Genomic DNA, 20,001 nt, shown 5'->3' on the forward strand with positions numbered 1-20,001 from the left:
TAAATTTGATAATTCCTGTGGGAGAATCGTTAAAATTGTAGCAATCTGTCATATTAGGGGGTTAAAATTACAAATTGAAGAAACAGAATACCCCAGGCATCCCCATCTGAATCATCAATTTGTACATCCTAAGGTTTGGCTCTATATCTCGGGTAAGGTTTGGTATGCACTGATTGGTTCACTGCCACATCTGTAACTCTGCAGTATTTTGCTTTTGTACAGATGTGAACTTGTGCTGCCTTAGATAGGATGAGAGAAATTGTGATTAAACAAATTAAGAAGCAACTTATATTTTATAACTAATAATTAAACTAATTTGACTCCCAAAAGACTTTATACATGATGTTGGTGCATAGGTTAATGTAGCTATCATTTGGATGCTGCAAGGTTCCCACAAACAGCAATGGGATAAATGACTAGTTAATCTAATTTTAGTGATGTTTGTTGAATTATAACAGGCAATGCAGCATCCCTCGGTCCTACATTGAATTATCAGCTAGATTATGACCTCAAGCCTTAAAGTTGAATTTGACCTCTCAACCTTCTGGTGCACAGGCAAATACTGCCACCAACAGGGTCAAGATGACACTTGTTATTGCATTTTGGTAGCAATCCTTACTGTAAAATGAAAATCTTAAAGTGAAATTAGTACATTTTTTAATAAGGTGTACAATTCTTAAAACAGTACAATAAATGACATGCATATTAAGGTTAGAAGTTTAAATGCATATTAGGGGTTGTAAAATTTTTGAATGCTGGAATTTACAGGGTTTTAATGAGAAAAATATGTTAACACTAATATTTTCTGTTAATTCCCCTTAGACTTTTAGTTTATTTGTATCTCTTCTAAAGACAATATCTTAAAGTTGCCTTTTTATTTAATGTCATTTTCATGCGTACATACGAATATATGGAGCAGGAGTAGGCCATTCAGCCCCTCAAGCCTGCTCTACCATTCAATAAGATTGTGGCTGATCTGACTGTGGCCTCTTGAAGTCTTAGATGTTTTTTAAAAATAGCATCTTTAAAATGTTGCGACCTTGTCACTGTAGCTCAACACCCCCCCCCCCCCCCCCCCCCCCTCTGTATCTTAGTCTTCAGGTAGAGGCAAAAGTGAGCCTGTTGTATCCATCACTGTACCACAGATTGATCAAAAATCAGGGTCAGCTTGCAAATGGGAGGATCCTTATGCACATTGAAAATTATGAACTCGGTTTTGTAAGAGACTTTATGTCTCCAGGATTATTTTGTAAAATTATTGCCAGCAGTATTGCATTAACCAGTACGTTGCCAAAAGAGTGAAAAGAAGCAAAACTGTTCAATATAAATAGTAACAGTGGTGACCTCAGAAAATAGTATAGTCTTGGCCTTAGAGTAAACATTACCAATCTTACTGAGTTTTCATTAGCTTTAATTGCCTGTAGCAAAAAGAACATGACACTAACAAAAGTTTTCCATTAAACAGCCGCCCAAAAAGAAGAAAGGGAAAGGAGGCAAGAAAGCAAGAACACCTACGGTGATCGATGGCCTTTCCACAGACGTGATGTCTAAGGAGCAGGTAAAATTCTCCTGTGAAACTGAAGAATACTATATCTGTGGTGCAATCAATCAGCATGTTCCAAAAGTTGGTGGTTTGAGCTCATCCAAGGGTGGGACCGTTGAATTTATTTTGAGGTAATTTGCAAATGAGCCAGAGGGGAGATGAGAATTTTTTTTACGCAATGAGTTGTTATGATCTGGTTTGCACTGCCTGGAAGGTTGGTGGAAGCAGATTCAATAGTAACATTTTCAAAAGGGAATCGGATAAATACTTGAAAAGGAAAAAAAACTGCAGGGCCGTGAGAAAAGAGCACTAATGGGATAGCTTGTTTACAGCGCTAGGCCAATTAGCTTTCTGTACTGTATGATTCTATATCTACTGTATGATTCTATATCTGTAGAGTGCTTCATGGGTTTCAGCTGAAAAACTGATTATTCTCTTATACACAGCTGGAGGAACACATTGTTCGGCTGCGTGAAGAACTTGACAGAGAACGAGAAGAACGGAACTACTTTCAGCTTGAGCGTGACAAAATCCACACTTTCTGGGAGATCACAAAGCGGCAGCTGGAGGAGAGGAAGTCAGAATTAAGAAACAAAGATCGAGAAATGGAGGATGCAGAGGAACGGCACCAGGTGGAAATTAAGGTAATAGGCCTAATTCACCTTAAACTTGACCTTAAACTTGTTTAGCTACTCGGTTAGATCATAGTTGATCTGTACCTTAAGTTACCTGCCGTTGTTCCACTTTCCTTGATATCTTTATGCAACAAAAATCTACCATAGAATGGTTACAACACAGAAAAGGGCCATTTGGCCAATAGTTTCTGTGCTGGCTCTCTGCAAGAGCAACTTGGCTTGTCTCTCGCCCCACTCTTTCCCCATAGCCTGCAATTTTTTTCTCTTCAGGTGCTTATTCAATTCCCCTTTGAAAGTCCTGATTGTGTCTGCCTTGACCACACGCTGAGGTAGTGTATTCCAGATCACAACCACTCGCTGTGTAAAAAGGTTTTTCTTCATGTCACCGTTGGTTCTTTTGCTAATCACCTTAAATCGCTGTCCCCTGATTTTCTTCTGCCAAGGGGAACAGTTTCTCCCCATCTACTCTGCCCAAACCCTGCATGATTTTGAACATCTCTATCAAATCTCTCTCAGCTTCTCTTCTCTAAGGTGAACAATCATAGCTTCTCCAAATTATCCATGTTACTGAAGCCCCTCATCCTTGAAACCATTCTTGTAAATCTTTCTGCACCCACTCTAAAGCCTTCACATCTTTCCTGAAGTGCGGTGACCAGAATTGGACACAGTTGAAACTGAACCAGTGTTTTATAAAAGGTTCATTGTAACCTTCTTGCTCAATCTCGATCTTCAATTATGAAAATTTCAATTGACCAAACATCCACAACCTTTTGTAGCAAGATCTAAATTTCTACCCCAGATTGTGTTTTAAAAAAAGTTTCCTGATTTTACTTCTAATGGCCTAGCTCTAATTTTATGATTATGCCATCGTGCTCTGAATTCCTCCATCACTAGTTCCCTTTGTCATTTTAAACATCACAGTTAAATCATCACTCAGCCCTCTAAATTCAAGGAAATAAAAGCTAAATTTATGCAGCCTGTTTAATTATTTCTATAATTCTGGTGAATTTGCAATGTACCTTTTCCAAAAAGTCAATATATCTTTCCTGAGAGTTGGTGCTCAACACTGGAGTCTACTGTGAAATTAATCATTTTAATTACTTTTTTGTAACCATGCGCATGTGTTTAGTGAATTGTGTTTATGGACATTTAAATATCTTTGCTCCTTCACAATTCCTAGCCTCTCATCATTGAAAAATTGTTCCAATTTGACTTTCTCAGATTGAAAATGAATAATCTCACACTTTGAACTCCACCTGCTACAGGTTTACCCACTCACTAATTTAGCCTATGTTGCTTTGCAACTTCCTGTTCCCATCTATATGTTTTAATGTGCCGCGTCACTAATCTTTGTGGTGAAAAGCTGATGAACCACTACAGATCCCTGGTGATCAACATTTGCCGTGTCCTGCCAAACATCTCCTATTTTCAAACCATGTCACAAGATCACGAACTAGATTGATCAGACATGACCTATTTATCACAAATCTATGTTGACTTTCTTTGATCAGTGGATACTTATCTAAGTGCTCAGTTGCTCTGTCTCTGATGATAGATTCGAGTAACTTTGCACAATTGTTGTTAAATGGACAAGTCTAGGCCTAGGCCTAACCATCTTCATCTGCTTCATCAATGACCTCCCTTCCATCGTAAGATCAGAAGTGGGGATGTTCACTGATGATTGCACAATGTTCAGCACCATTTGTGACTCCTCAGAAACTGAAGCAGTCCATGTCCAAATGCAGCAAAACCTGGACAATATACAGTGTTATGATTCCTCCTGGGGTTACCCCTGGATAAGCCTGATCCCAGAGTGGAACCCAGCTGATAGATCCATACTTTTGTTTGTTTAGATACATGGAGAGTGCTACTGAACAGAGTCACAGGAGTCAGCTGATGAACTTTTAACAAAAGAATAAAACATTTATTCAACAAGAAAAGATGAACTATATTACAATACTCCTTCACCCACAACTATAACTTTATAGATATATACAAATTTGTAAAGATAGCAAGTTACAAAAGCTCTTTACTCTAATGTTCACAGTCGATAGGTTGAGTGAATGGGCAAGAACTTGGCAGATGGAGTTTAATGTACGAAAGTGTGAGGTCATGCACTTTGGTAGGAACAATTAAAAGGCAGATTATTATTTAAATGGAGAGAGACTCCAAAAAATGCAACAGAGAGGGATTTGGGTGTTCTTGTGCATGAAACACAAAAAGTTAGTATGCAGATGCAGCAAGTAATTAAGAAGACAAATGGAATTTTGGCCTGTATTGCCAGGGGGTTGGAGTTTAAAAATAGTGTAGTCTTGTTACAACTGTTGGTGAGGCTGCACCTGGAGTACTGTGAACAGTTCTGGACCTGTATTTAAGAAAGGATATACTGGAATTGGAGGCAGTTCAAAAGAGATTCACTAGGCTGATTCCTGGGATGAAGGGGTTGACTTATCAAGAAAGGTTAAACAGGCCTTTATTCATTGGAGTTTAGAAGAATGAGGGATGATCTTATTGAAACATATGAGATTCTGAGGGGCTTGACAGGGTAGGTGTTAAGGTGTTTCCACTAGTGGGAGAGTCTTGAACTAGGGGACATAGTTACAGAATAAGGGGACACTCATTTAAAACTGAGATGTGAAGGAATTTCTTCTGAGGGTGGTGAATGTCTGGAATTCTCTACCCCAGAGAGTTGTGGAGGCTAGATCACTGCAAGTATTTAAAGAGGAGGTAGATAGATTTTTGAAATAATGGGGAGTTGAGGGCTATGAGGAGCTGGCACGAAAGAGGTGTTGAGGCCTGGGGCAGATCAGCCATAATGTTATTGAATGGCGGGACAGGCTTTAGGGCCGAATGGCCTACTCTTATTTCTTAGGTTCTTAGGTTTACATGGACTGTGTATTTACATATGTAATTCTGTGGTCAGACACACCACACTTTGAAACCAAGTGAAGGATGCCACCTGAACCAGATGCTATGCATCTCTCAACTCCAACTCCCCCCACCCCCACCCCCAACCAGTTGCTTGACGCACCAGTCTCACTGCACTCCGTCTTTCACACAAGGGTTTCCAATCTCCACTCTCCAGGACCTCGCCTTGGAATCTTTTCCCCCAAACCGGCGCTTTCTCTCAGACTCCTTCTGCAAGGGTTCACTTGCAGGGTTTCGAACTTTTCTTCCGATGCTCATCTTCTTTGGTCACCACATGCATTCAAGCTATCTTCCGTGCACTCTCTCTCACTTACTCAGCTGTCAACGGTAACTCCACTGCTTCACATGCCCATAGCAAAGAGTTACAAACCCTCACTTGTCTCTTTGGACCTTCGTGCCTCTTGCAAGCTGTTCCTGCTTTAAATCTGCTTTCTGCAGCTTTTGTCTCTTTAAATCTGAAGCCTGGAGCCATTCTCTCTGCCCCTCACTCTTAACTTCATTAACAGGACTTTTCCCAGGTTCCTGTCCTTTCTTTAACTAGATGGTCTTCTCTGGACTTTCCCCTCTTCCACTCCCCTGGATTTTTGGGGTTTCTCTTTAGCTTGGGACTGGCTATCTGTCCCTTTTGCTCCAGTCTCTCCTGGCAGCAACTTTCAAAAACCAATTGAATTCCACAACTTCCCGATCAAAACTGCTGTTTCCCTTCTGTGTGTGTGTCTGTAGGAGGGACCTGCCTCCCTGGCTTTCTGTTGCTAGGCAACAGTCCAATTCTTCTATCCTTGTTTGTTTACCTTAGCTAAAGTTTTAAAACTCTCATTAAAATGTAAGCACCTTTTTAAAGTGAAACTAAAACTCCACTTGACCTTTCTTAACACAGATATGGAAATACAAAATCAAACTTAAACTTTAAAGCTGAAACTCATTCCTAACACCCACAAATACCAATATAACTTACTTAAACTCTATTTCCTAACACGAGGCTTGGGCTGACAAGTGGCAAGAAACATTCACACCACACAAGTGCCAGGCAATGACCATCTCCAACAAGAGAGAATCCAACCTTTGGCCCTTAACATTCAATGATATTACCATAATTTAATCCCCCACTATCAGCATCCTGGGGGTTACTATTGACCAGATGCTGAACTGGACCAGCCATATGAATACTGTGGCTACAAGAGCAGGTCAGAGGCTATGAATCCTGCGGCAAGTAACTCAGCTCCTGACTCCCCAAAGGCTGCCCACCATCTACAAGGCACAAGTAGGAGTTTGATGGAATACTCTCCACTTGCCTGGATGAGTGCAGCGCCAACAACACTCAAGAAGCTTGATATCATCCAGGACACACAAACCTGCTTGATTTTCACCCCATCCACAAACATTCACTCCCTGCACCACCGATGCACAGTAGCAGCAGTGTGTACCATCCACAAGATGCTCTGCAGCAACTCACCGAGGCTCCTTTGATAGCACTTTCCAAACCCACGACCGCTACCATCTAGAAGGACAAGGGCAGCAGACACATGAAAACGCCGCCACCTTGAAGTTCTCCTCCAAGCCATACACCATCCTGACTTGGGAATATATTGCCATTCCTCCGCAGTCATTGGGTCAAAATCCTGGAATTCCCTCCCTAATAGCACTGTGGGTGTACTTGTACCACATGACTGCAGCAGTTCAAGTAGGCAGCTCACCACCACCACCTCGAGGGCAATTAGGAATGGGGAATAAATGCTGGTTTAGCCAGCAATGCCCCCATCCTGTGAACGAATAAAAGAAAAGGAATCTCCTTTCCTACTTCCTCCTTAAGTAATAGAGTGGCATTAGCAATTTTTCAGTCCAAAGGTACATTTTTTGAATCTCAAGATCATTGCAAAATGATGGTTAATACATCTGCAACAACTTCACCTATTTCTTTCAATATCATCGGGTGGAAACCAACCTCTGCTGGAGATTTGTATGTTTAGCCTCAGTATTTTCCCCATTACCATTTTTTTTACTTATATTCAATCCACAAAGTTCCTCCCTTGACTTAGTATTTAGGTACCCCTGCACTGTCTGTAATTTGTTCTCTTCCTCCACTGTGAAAATGATACAAAGTACTGAACCAATTTTAGCAAGTTTGCTATTTCCTTATTACCTGTTGTAGTCTCTCCTACATCTATCTCTAACAGCTTGACATTCCCATTCACCACTCTTTTTTTTCTCGGAATATGGTTTAAAAAAACATTTATGTCCTTTGCAAGTCCTTTTTCAAATTCACCTTTTGAACCTCTTATTACTTTCTTTGTATCTTTTTGGGAAAACTATAAAAAGCAACAGTCCACTTGATATCCACTTATTCTAGTATTTATGTAAGCCTTCTAGCTTGCTCCTGTCTCTTGCTTCATTAACTACAAAAATGGAACCTTTGTCTTAGAGTTATGTACTGGTTTTGTATCATTCTAAAAATATTGAATATATAATCTTTGAATATTTCCAACAGTTTGTTAATAGATAAGCCGATAGTTCAGCTCAGTTTAGTGTAGCTAATTTATTTCTTATTCGTTTTAAGTTTGTCATACTTAAGCCGAAAACCTTGACTTGTGACTCTTCCCTCTTCCTCCTTTAACCAAATATCAAATTCAGTCATGTTAGGGCCACTATTTGCAAGATGCTCCCTTCCCGCCACATTGTTAACTAATTCTGGTTCATTACTCTTCACTAAATCTAGTATGGTCTATTCCCCCTTTGTTCTAGAATATGTTATTGTAGAAAATTGTCCCAAATACATTGTAGAAATTCAATGCTTGCTTGAGATGTTTTATGTCTCCCACTTAATGTGGAAATTAAAATCTCTCATTTTCTCAAAATCTCTCAAATGATATACACCGGCAGCCGCCTCCCGCTGCCGCACTAATCACTATTATCAGGAGTCTATAACCAGCTCGCAGCAGAATCTTGCATCCATTGCTGTTCTCTAACTCAACCCAGAGTGTTTCCATGACCCAGTCACCCTTACTGAAATCACTTCAATTGAAACACAATTGGATAAATTGTGCTCCCAGCCTATGAAAAGATGTAAGACATTATAGTGTCACCCTGTCTGCAGTTTGCATTGATTTATCTTTCTTCATTGCACATCTTTTACAAGATCTAAATAAATATTCACGAGTACCTTTCCACGTACCCCACATACAATGTGCGTTCTTGAGAATAAGCAACTCACTAGTTGAGCAGTGGTGGCCTGAGTTGTGTTTTGTTTTCCAGAACGTTTTCATAAAAGGTACAAGTTTTTGACATAAGTGGTTTATAATGCATGGGTGACAGATTTAATAGACTAAATGCAAATAGTTTATTAGAAATTTCAATTTTTCCTTTATCTTGTATTTTGTTCCACACATTCCAAACCCACAGGGATGTTGGGCACTGTCAGAACTGCTTATTTATACCCCAGGAAGTTCATCAGAGATGGAGGGAAACTACGCTTCTGATTTAGAAATATTGGGGGTTCATGAGGAAGAAAATATTTCTACTAAATAGGATTTTTTTTGTTAAATTGTAAGTTATTTTCTAGCTCCCTTATGATAGTTTGCAATTTCTTCTTTCCGCAGGTCTACAAGCAGAAAGTCAAACACTTGTTGTATGAGCACCAGAATAACCTTGCTGAATTGAAGGCAGAGAATACGGTAGCCATGAAACTGGACCAAAAAGAGCATCGTGACCAGGAGCATGCTATACAAAATAATATCAGAAACTTGAAGGTGCAACTGAAAGAACAGGAGCTTTCCAATGAAAACATGGTGAAAACTTTGAAACTGGTACGTTTATCTAAGGACAAAGATGAAGTCAGGTTAACTGAAGGTGCTTATCTTTAAAATAGGGATAAAGTACTAGATATTACCTACCTCGATTTCAGAAAGACATTTGACATAGTCCTGCACGACAGCCTAATTTTTTTTGTTTTGGGGATGTGAGCATTGCTGGCAAGGCCAGTATTTGATTCCCATCTCTAATTACCCTTGACAAAGTGGGGGGAAAAAAGCCAATGGATAGATGACACAATATTATGCTGGACTGGTGTATAGGGAAATATAGAGTGGAATTTACTTGCCATTGGTATTCCATAGGGGACAATTTTGGGGCCATTTGTACTTTTGATTTTTCTAAATGACTTTGACAAAATATTGTTCAATATAAACATAGGTATCTAAGTTTAAACTTATTGTTAATTATTGAGAAATTAAATTCTGGAAGTTCTTTTGTTGAGCAGAGTATTTGAGAACTAGGAACCCAGTTTAAGTTTAAGGGCATCAAAAGAAAATGAAAATGTAGGAAATATTTGATTCATTAGGAAATTGATAGAAATGTGGAATACACTACGAGTGGGGTGATAGAACAGAAGCCACAGCAGGTTTAAAGATGGACTGGATAAATTTCTGTTAGTAGTTAAGATTCAGAGCTATTAGTTCTAGAATCGCAGTAAGAAAAGTAATGGGAGGTTTGGACAAGTAGCCACAATGGGCCTAGGATTTCCTGCCCAAAACATGGCTGTTACTCTGAATTGTAGTGGGGGATAGGGGTGGTGGTGGTGGTGGTGGGGGGAAGCTTCCTCCCTTATTTTGATTCTTCTGTGTTAAGCACCATTCCTTCAGAAGGTTACAGAGGTTGATATGTTTTATATTCTATTTTAATAATGCTCTAGTATGTTGTACTACGAATTATTGGATGCAGACAGATCAAGTGAAGGTAGTTACATGAAATAGTTTCTCCAAAATATTGCATTTTGGCAATAGTAAGCCTTTTTAAGACTAACTGAAAGGTGTTTACTCTAATGTATATCATTAGATAAAATCAGAATATTGAAAATTCTGGAAATCTGAATTAAAGGAGAAAATGCTGGAAACCCCCACAACTCCATTAGTAAGTGTAGAACCTTAACCTGAACCCATAGCAAGGCTATCAATATGTGTATGCCCTTCATCAAAGCTCCCATGAGTTTTTAATTAAGATTTCTTTTCATATTCACTAACAGAAAAATGACGAAGAAATTACAAGATTGTGGAATGACTTTGAGAAACAAACACAAGGTTAGTCTGGCTTTTGTCCGTAGGAACATCTTAAAATGAAAATTGTTATAATCAAAGCTATCAATCCTGATTCTCACTAAATACAAAAGCTGATTTGAAGAACTAAGGTATGTGTCTTAAATTGCTAGTTAAAGAGAAGGGATTTTGTTAATACATTTGGAAGCTGCCAAGGCAAAAGATGAGAATATATAAGCGATATCCAAATATTGATTAGTTAACACATTTTGGAGTATTCTATGCCATGGAATAAGTGATATTGGGGGACATTCTGAGACCTTCTTCCCAGCAAAAACAGCTATTAGCACCTTGGCAAGTCTTCCTGCCTCATTCCTGCCAATCGTGTGGTCAATGCTGTCTTCCTAAGGATTGATTGCTGGGTGACTGGAGCATCATCTGGGTCAGGCTATATACTGTTTTAATATACAAATTTAGGTCTGATGACAAACACAGGGCTTCCATTGTCTTAGAACTTAATTGGATGAAGCATTCATCATGCCTGCTCCACACGGCTTCAGCCATTGGTTCAGTTGTACAGTAGCCCAGAATGTAAGCTTTAATTTACTTTTTGAGAATTTGGGAGGAGCGGGAGTGATTCTTCAGACTCCACAAAAACTAGCTGTGTCATTGCCGCTGGGTCATTCCCATCTTGGAATGGACCCACCTTAAATGTAAACGAGTCCCACTATTCTGACTCCCTTTGAATAGAGGAGAAAAGCATAAATTTGATGTTAAATCTGTCTGCTTTCTAGCATTTTCTAATTAATGTTTTTAGAACTTGTAGGAGCATGCTGCTGTTGGAAACATGACAAAGCGGGACTTCACTCTGCCAACATGTCAGACATCTGACCCTATCCCAAATTCCAAGCATGGGGTCATTGAGATGGGTAGCATGTGACTGTGGAGGTGATTTCCTCAATGAGGAGATAGAAAATTGGAGCAACAACTTTCTCTCTCTGATAGAGGGATAGAGGGGCGTCTCATTTTTCAATCATCTTCAGCCCATTTTTAATGTTTTCCAATATGAATGCTGGCTTTCTCAGGAAACTGATCACTTCTGATCCAGGCCAAATTGCTAACACCCTCTGGGGGAGCTGCCCAAGTTTCACTCTTTCCCTCTGCACCCCCCTCCCCCCGCCAATCCAGGAAATTTCGAGCCCTATAGTCTAAGTCCTGTGGCTTTTTAAAAAATTGCATTATGCAATTTCTAAAGTGAAAGAACTAGGGGCTATTTTCTTTTGCATTGGATAATGTAGTGTATGCGCGACTAATTTGTGTCACTTTCTGTGAGAAAATCTTCTAATTGGGTCTTCACCACACTCAGATATCGAAGCCAAGTATCAAAAGAAGATGGATGTGCTGCGTGACGAGATGGAATTGAAAAGAAAAACAGAAATTCATGAAATTGAAGAAAGAAAGAATGGTCAGATCAACGCATTGATGAAAAACCATGAAAAAGCGTTCAGTGATATTAAAAATTACTACAATGACATTACTCTTAACAACCTTGCACTCATTAACTCATTGAAGGTTAGGGTATTCCATGTTATTAAACAGATATGCTTCAAATGTTAGTACAAGGGTGCAAATAAAATCACATGTATTTCACACTTTGCTGAGTGAAATAATAGCTGAGTTTCTACAAGGGGACTTAATACCATGTTGGGTTAGTACACTGTCTAGTCAGCTTTGGGATTTGAGTTTAAATCAAACCAAGTTATTTATTTATTGTGGTGGCTTTAAGCACCTACAAGAAATAGATTTAGGCAGCCTTGTAGGGATGTGATTCCTAGGGCATAAGGCTGCTCACAATTGTCAGAGAATTGTCAATTTTGCATAGAGGGGTAGTAGAATATGGGGTTGTTCCTCTGACCCTTGGGTTTTTTGGGGCAAAATATAGGAACCTAAACTATTCTGCCTGTGGCCGCTTCCAGACTTTCCTATCCTGTATTCCATTAATTGCACTTTCCATAGGCCTAATAGAAACCTTACCTGTTGAGACCATTTGGCTATGCTATAACTGAGCTGGGCATGTTTGAATCTTTTATTTTCTGGCACTAATATTCCTAACTGTGTACCCAAAATGTATTAATTTAACATAAAGACTTTCAACTCTTGACCATCTAGTATGCTGTTTACTAGATGCTTTCACCCCTTTGTTTTCATTCTAAATGTTCATTATGGGATGTGAGATAGCTGATATGTATGAAGATGTTGGTTCTGCAAATCTTTAGTGCCAACTGCTTGCTTATGTATTAACAGTAATCTTTGTTGATGCTAAGTAAAATAATTAAGTGATGTCATTTACTGAACTATTTAAATGCACAAAATTTTAGTACCTTATATTCCTTCACATAATAGATATTAATAAGTACATACAGATGTTTAATACAATTCTTATTTCTTGTGGTTGATTTACTCCATATTTACTCGTGATTTTTGTGAACAGGGTTTCTAATAGCTAACAATGATCTTCAGGTTTTGCTCTAATTTCTCAGGAACAAGTCGAAGAGATGAAGATAAAAGAAGAACGACTGGAAAAAGAAACATCTGAGGTTCAGTTTCAGAATAAGCGTCTGATAGAACCACTGCAGAAGGCACGGGAAGAGGTGACAAGACTTAAGAAATTATTGGCCAACTATGAACAGGATAAAGGTTTTCTTACAGTAAGTATTGTAGCAGCTAAGTGATGCGCACACCAGCTTGAATTTACTGACCTTTATTGGTATCAGCAATGTTTTGGTTATGCGACCAATAATTTTTATTGATTTATATTGGTTGTAACTTTCATTTGGTATTTATGCTGACACGTGCTGTGTTATGACAAGGTAGGAGTTCCTTAAAGATGGATGTCCATTTACCGAATCAGGCAACAGAAGACATTCTGTGAATCACAACAGTTTTATTGTCAAACTATAGTTCAATACAAATACCAGTTTCCACTGTTCCCTCTGGACCCTTTCCCAGTCCAGAAGCAAAACCACCCCCCCCCACCAACTGAGGAGAAACCTATCTCTTAAGTGCAAGCTTCAATGAGCATCACCTCTCAATTCACTCTGAAGCGAGTCCTGGTTTACCCTAAAAGGGACCTACATTTCTAATATTGTCAAGGAGAGGTTGAGTGACTCCCCTCTTTTCCCACTCCTTGTTTGGTGGGAACAGGCTTTTTTTAAAAAGATTACACTTGTGTTTGACTGTTTTAAATGCTGTGACTGTAAAAGACACACATACACAAGGTTTCCTTGAAAGTTGCTGAAAGAGAAAAAGAGTAGTATTTATTTTACTTAACACCCGATATAAGTAAAAATAATTTAAAATGTTCTAATTCTCACACACACGCATGCATTCAAGGATTCACACACACATAAGTTACAAAGTGGGAGGACAGGTCATGTGGTTTTAAAAGTCCAATAAAAGCCAGTGGTACTCAGATCTTGAAGATTGATGGCTTGGATGGTTTCAGAGTGGGCTCGGTAGTCTCTGGATTCGACATCAAGACAATTTAAAGATGTTGACGAACAATTTCTCTTTTCTTCTAGAAACAGCAGCTACTGGGTCTTAAAAAAACTGCCTGTGTTGTGTGAATGGTCAAACAACGGGCAGGGCTCAAGCTTGCAGAATGGATAAAGTGAGAGTACCCACTCGGGTACTGCTTCGATGTCTCTGTTCTGTGGCCTGGAGAAAAGCAGCTTCTTAAACACAAAAGAGGGGGGTAGTTGGCTCATCACATGATCCCCTCTAACAATCTGACCAGTCACCCAAACATGGTCATAGCAAGTTGATTCCAGGCCCATGATTTAGGCATGATTAGATTATGGCTGGGCAAGTTCCTTTCTCAGCCAGAGTCCCATTGTCCAAAGTAATTTTGTCTAATGGTTTTCTCCCCCACTAGTTGAATACACGGGTGATTGTCTGGTTGTCTTGTGAATGGACTATCTCCTGACCCATTCATACTCTTTCAAGGTGATTGTCTCTGATAGGTTTTTCTAGACAGCCTGCCTCCATTTTAATGGCTATGAAATTATAAGAAACAGTGATGCAAATATTCAGCCATCTTATCAACTGCTGCCTTAAGTCACTTTAAGTTACGATAATGCTGCTGTCCAGTCTTTTTAAGACTTAACTGGTGGTTTTCAGCCCAATAAATACATAATCATTTTCGATATAAAGCTTGGCTTTATAACAGCTGTAATGCACAATAATTTAACATTTCCCCAACTGCTCTGCCAAAACTAGAGAATTGTTTGTAAAATTCTTGGAGGAAGTCCATGTCTATTTAAACAAAAACATATACCACTTTTTTATTTTCTTTTAATTAGGATTAGGTGTTGGCGATGTTTGCAGGGCTGACATTTATTGCATACCCTTATTGGCTGAGATGTTGGCAGTGGGCTCTCTTGAAACACTGCAGTCCATGTGGTGAAGATAGTCCCACAAAGGGATATTGACTTCACAACAATGAAGGAATTGTGATACATCTCCAATAACAAATGAGGAGATTATAGACATCTTTGCCGCTAAGATTGAGACCATCTGTTCAGCTGTCTCTGCACATCTTTCCCTCTCCATTTCCCAGTAAGCCAAGATACTCCCCAAAATACCCCCTGCCTTAACTACAAAGTTGTATCTTTAGTTTCTCTCTCTTATTTCCCCTGTGCCCTCACCAAGGTCAACTTGTCCATAAGCCCCACCTCTTGCTTGCTTGATCCTAATGCTACTAAGTTGCTGACCACCCACCTTCTCTTCTTAACTTTTTGCTAGCTGACATAAATGCTTTCCCTTTCTCAGGAATTATCTATCTTTCTCTCAAATCTGCCATCATTGCCCTCCTCCTCAAAAAACCTTCCCTTGACCCCATTGTCCAAATTATTATCCGAAATCAAACTCCCTTTCCTCCACATAGTCCTTAAGCGTATTGTTGTCTATTATATCTGTGTCCATTATTCCTGCAACTCCATATTTGAGCGTCTCAAATCAGTGTTCATCTCTACCACAGCACTGAATCTAATCAGCCACAAATTACATCCTCTGTACTTGTGACCATTGTTCATTTTCCCTCCTCATTCTTCTTGATCTGTCTGCAACCTTTGACATGTTGATTGCACCATTGTTCTCGCCTATCCTCTTGTTCTGCTCTTACCTTTTCAGTCATGGCCCTCCCAGCCCTGCATTGCTTCCTCTGGAGTCAACGAGGGACCTATACTTGATTCCCTCTAATGTCTCGTCAGCATGTTGCCACTCAGCAGCATTATCTGAAGTCAAGACATCAGGTTGCACATGTACACTACCAACACTGATCTCTACATCATCGCCACCCATCTTGACCCCTCTACTGCTCTGTGCTGCCACTCTCTCAGGCCGAACCACGCTGTTCACAACTTTGGTGTCCTATTTGACCCTACACCGTGGCTCAGTTGGTAGCACTCTCACATCTAAGTAAGAAGATCATGAGTTTAAGTACCACCCTGGTGCTTGAGCACAAAAGTCAAGGCTGACATTCCATTACAGTACTGAGGGGGCACTGCACTGTTAAAACTCTTTCGAGTTATCAACAGTCACAGATTGCAACTCTTTCAAGTACAATCACAGTTCTCGGTTTCCGGGAGTGGGTCATGAACCCACAACCCTCTGATTCAAAGGCGAGGTTGCTATGAACTGAGCCACAGCTGTGAAGGTGCAATCGTTCAGATGAGATATTAAACTGTGGCCCTGCCTGCCTGCTCAGGTGAAGGGAGAAGATCCCATGGCACTATTTTGAAGAAAAGCAGGAATAATCATGGTGTCCTGGACAATATTTATCCCTCAATAAACATCACAAACAGATTAACTGTCATTATCACATTGCAATTTGTGGGAACTTGCTGTTGACAAGTTGCTGCGTTTCCTACATTACAACAGTGAGTTCATTTTGTTGACTGAAAAGTGATTTGGGACATTCTGTGGTTGTGAAAGTCACTAAATAATGCAAGTCTTTCCTTTTCAATTTTTTATTTGAGCTGCATTTCCAATCTTTGTATCCTCTACAGCACTGAGACCTCCAACTCCCATCAGCAGCTGTAACATTACCCCTGTCTCAGTGCACATGCTGCTTAAACCATCATTTTTACCACTATGCTTGATTAGGCCAATGCTCTTTTCATTGGCCTTCCATCTTCCATCCCCTGCCAACTTGAGATCATTCAAAACTCTGCTCCCTGCATCCAAACATGCACCAAATCCACCTCACCCGTCACCCTTGTGCTCGCAGTCCACCAATTTTAAATAGTCATTCATGTGTCAAAATCCCTCCATGATCTCTTGCCCTTCCTATCTCTGTAACTTCCTCATGTCCAACAACCCTCAACTCTCGCCTCCTGTGCATCCCCAACTCCCTTTGTTCTTGCCATACTATCAGCTGCCTAAACTGTGGAATTCTCTCCCTATCTCTCTCATCCTTTAAAAATCCTCCTCAAAGCCTATCTCTTTGACCAAACCTTTATTCAGTCATCCTAATATCATCTTTGGCTCAGTGTTAATTTTTGTCAGATTACCTGACTGCGAAGCATCTTGGGATCTTTCCCTACGTTAAAGATGCTATATAATTCAAATTGTTGTTATCTGTACCAAGTCAGGATGTTGGGGAGCTTGAGGTAATAGTGTTCCTGTATACCTGCTGACCTTGTCCTCCTAGTTACTGGAAGTTGCGGGTTTTGGAGGTTCTGTGAAAGAAGCCTTGCAGTCCAACCTGTAGATAAGGTGTACTGCAATCGTGGTATGTCGATGATGAATGAAATGGATATTTAGACTAGGGGATGAACTGCCAATCAAATGGACTACTTTGTCAAGTATGGTGGCGAGGCCTTTAAGTGTTGTTGTAGCTTCATTCATCTAGACAAATGGAGCATGTTCCATCACACTCCTCTTGTGCCTTGTAGGTGGTGGAGAGACTTTAAGGAATCGGAAGGTGAGCCACTCGCAGCAGAACACCGAGCCTCTCACCTGCTCTAGTAGCCCAGCATTTGTGGCTTATCTGGTTGAGTTTCTGTTCAGTGATGAACCTGCAGGATGTTGATGGGGAGGACTAGACATTGGTAATGCCATTGAAAGGTGGTTCTTCCTTGTTGGTGATTATCATTTCCTGCCACGGCTATCCAGGGTGGGTGGCATTGTTTTTGAGTATCACTCATGTTTTGTCTCAAATCTGCCAAAAATATTTAGTTATAGTAATACTTTTAATGTGCTACACAATATATATCAGTTTTAGTGGTAAATGTTCATGATGTATTTTATTTACTTTAGGGGAGAAAAATATACCTGGTTAGCCACTTTCCTCCCAAATACCTGAGTACTACAACTGTAAGGTTATAGTAGGATTAGTAGTTATAAGCCTAACAGCCTTCCACAAGTAACACAGCTCCATCTTGTGGAGGAAAAACCATGTACACTCCCGTCAGCTAAAAATGAAAGCATGTTAGTACCCAGTTTATTAAAATGCCTGCACCTTGGATAGCGCATTCTTTGAGTTAATGGAAAAGGTGGGAGGCAACAGACCATTGGAAGAGAATGCAACAGTTAACTGTTGATGCCATTATGGTAACATACAGTCTGATTTTTCTTTTCACAGCGAGCTAGAGCAAAGCTTAAACTTATGGACAAAGAAATGAAGCAGTTCAGATGGGAGCATGAAGTACTTGAGCAGCGCTTTTGCAAGGTAGGTTACAACAAAAATACTTATAAATTGCACCAGATGGAATCCAAACTACCAATGTTAAAAGCACAGTTGTGACCTCATGCACAAAAGGAGGCACTTCACAAAAATGCAGGTGTTATCCTGCTTGGTTAAAGATCATGTGTTCTAATGCTGTGGTGAGAAATTGCAAAGGCGATAGTTGTGACACAGGTTGTGAACTGAAATCAGACTGTAGGAACCAGAAGTAAGCCGTTCAGCCTCGAGCTTGCTCCACCATGGCTGATCTGTACCTCGACGCAATTTACCCACTAACTCAATTCCCCATGACACCCTTACCTCAGTCTTGAAAGGTCAAGTCGTTCTGGCATCCACACCCTTTTGAGAGAGAATCCCAGATTTATAGTTTGGACAGTTTAAAGCTAGAGAGATTAATAATGATGCCAATTAGGAATTTTAGTAGTGGAACATACCGTGAAAGAAACAATGCCATAATTATGTTACTGTACTAGTAATCCAGAGGACTGGACTAATGATACAGTGGTCTAGAGTTGAAATCTCACCATAACATTAGTGAAATTTAAATTTAGTTAATTCAGTAAAAAAGCTAGTAAGCTAGTATCAATAATGGTGACCATGTAACTACTGGATATCCAGCTAGTTTACTGGTGTCCGTTTTATGGAAGAAAATCTGTTGTCCTTGCCTTATCTGGCTAATTACTTCTCCAGACCTGCAGCATTATCGTTGACCCTTAACTGCCCTCTAAAATGGCCTAGCAAGCCACTCGGTTGTACCAAACCACTATGACAACTGCTACAATAAAAAAAAATGGATGGACCACCTGACATTGACCCAGATATTGGATTTGGATAAAATATGAAAAAGGCACAGCCCAGTTAGCCCTACAAAGTCCTCCTGACAAACATCTCGAGACGTGCCAAAATTAGAGCTGGCGCTCAGACTAATAAGCAAGAGCTTGACATTGTCTGAAAGGTATGAATCTGATTATGTCAATGTCCTGGATGACTCCATTACCATCCCTGAATATATCCTGTCCCATAGGCGACACAGTGATATACAGTCAGGAGAGAGTTGTCTTGGGAGTTCTCAATATTGACTCTGCACCCCATTAAGCCTTATGGCATCAGGTCAAACATGGAAGAGGAAAGTTCCTACTAATTAGCACTTACTGCCTTCTCTCAGCTGATGAGTCAGCGCTCCTCCATATTGAACAAAACTTGGAAAGGCACTGAAGGCAGCAAGGGCATAGAATGTCCATTACCAAGAGTGGCTCGGTAGCAGCACTGTTGATAGAGCTAGCTGAGTCCTGAAGGACATATTTGACAGACTGGACCTGTTGCAGGTGGTGAGAGAATTGATACGAAAGGAAAAACATACTTGATCTCGTCCTCACCAATTTACCTGTTATTGGTGCATTTGTCCATGACAGTATTTGTAGGAGTGACCACCACTCAGTCCTCGTGGAGATAAAATCCCACCTTCTTACTTAATACACCCTCCATTGTGTTGTGTGGCACTACAACCCTGCTAAATGCGATAGATTCAGAACAGATCTAGTAGCTCAAAACTGGGCATCCACGAGGCGCTGTGGGCCATCAGCAGCAGCAGAATTGTATTCCACCACAATCTGTAACCTCATGGCCTGGCATATCCCACACTCTACCATCAAGCCAGGGAACCAAATCTGGTTCAATGAGGTGTGTAGAAGAGCATGCTAGGAACAGCACCAGGGTACCTAAAAATAAGATGCCAACTTGATGAAACTAAGACAAAACCACATGCATGCTAAAAACAAGAAGTAGAATGCTAAATACAGAGCTAAATATTCAGGCAACCAACAGATCAGGTCAAAGCTGTAGTCATTCCACTTTCAGTTCTAGATGATGGTGGATAATTAAACAACTAATGGGAGAAGGTGAATCTTTGAACGTCCTCATGTTCAATAATGGTGCGGCCCAGTATTTGAGTGCAAAAGACAAGGTTGAAGTGCTTGCACCTATCTTCAGCCAGAAATGCCACATGAGTGACCCATCTAGGCCTCTGCCTGAGGTCCCCATCATAACATAAGCCTAATTTCAGCCAAACGAATTTGCTCCATGTGATAATCAAAAATGACTTGAGTAAACTGGATACAACAAAGG

General features: G+C 40.1%; 1 protein-coding gene across 1 annotated transcript in view; it reads left to right on the plus strand.

Moving 5' to 3' along the window:
• The window catches only part of drc4 (dynein regulatory complex subunit 4), a 34,111-nt gene that overhangs the window by 1,517 nt on the left and 12,593 nt on the right, over positions 1 to 20,001 (plus strand). Inside the window, exons 2-8 of the mRNA XM_078544466.1 lie at positions 1,466 to 1,558; positions 1,990 to 2,187; positions 8,700 to 8,906; positions 10,121 to 10,175; positions 11,497 to 11,702; positions 12,671 to 12,838; positions 17,776 to 17,862. Of these exons, the coding sequence (XP_078400592.1) occupies positions 1,466 to 1,558; positions 1,990 to 2,187; positions 8,700 to 8,906; positions 10,121 to 10,175; positions 11,497 to 11,702; positions 12,671 to 12,838; positions 17,776 to 17,862 (1,014 nt within the window). The remainder of the gene's footprint in view (positions 1 to 1,465; positions 1,559 to 1,989; positions 2,188 to 8,699; positions 8,907 to 10,120; positions 10,176 to 11,496; positions 11,703 to 12,670; positions 12,839 to 17,775; positions 17,863 to 20,001) is intronic.

The sequence above is a fragment of the Cetorhinus maximus genome, chromosome 6 (genome assembly GCF_964194155.1).
Source record: "Cetorhinus maximus chromosome 6, sCetMax3.hap1.1, whole genome shotgun sequence".
Taxonomy (NCBI): Eukaryota; Metazoa; Chordata; class Chondrichthyes; order Lamniformes; family Cetorhinidae; genus Cetorhinus; species Cetorhinus maximus.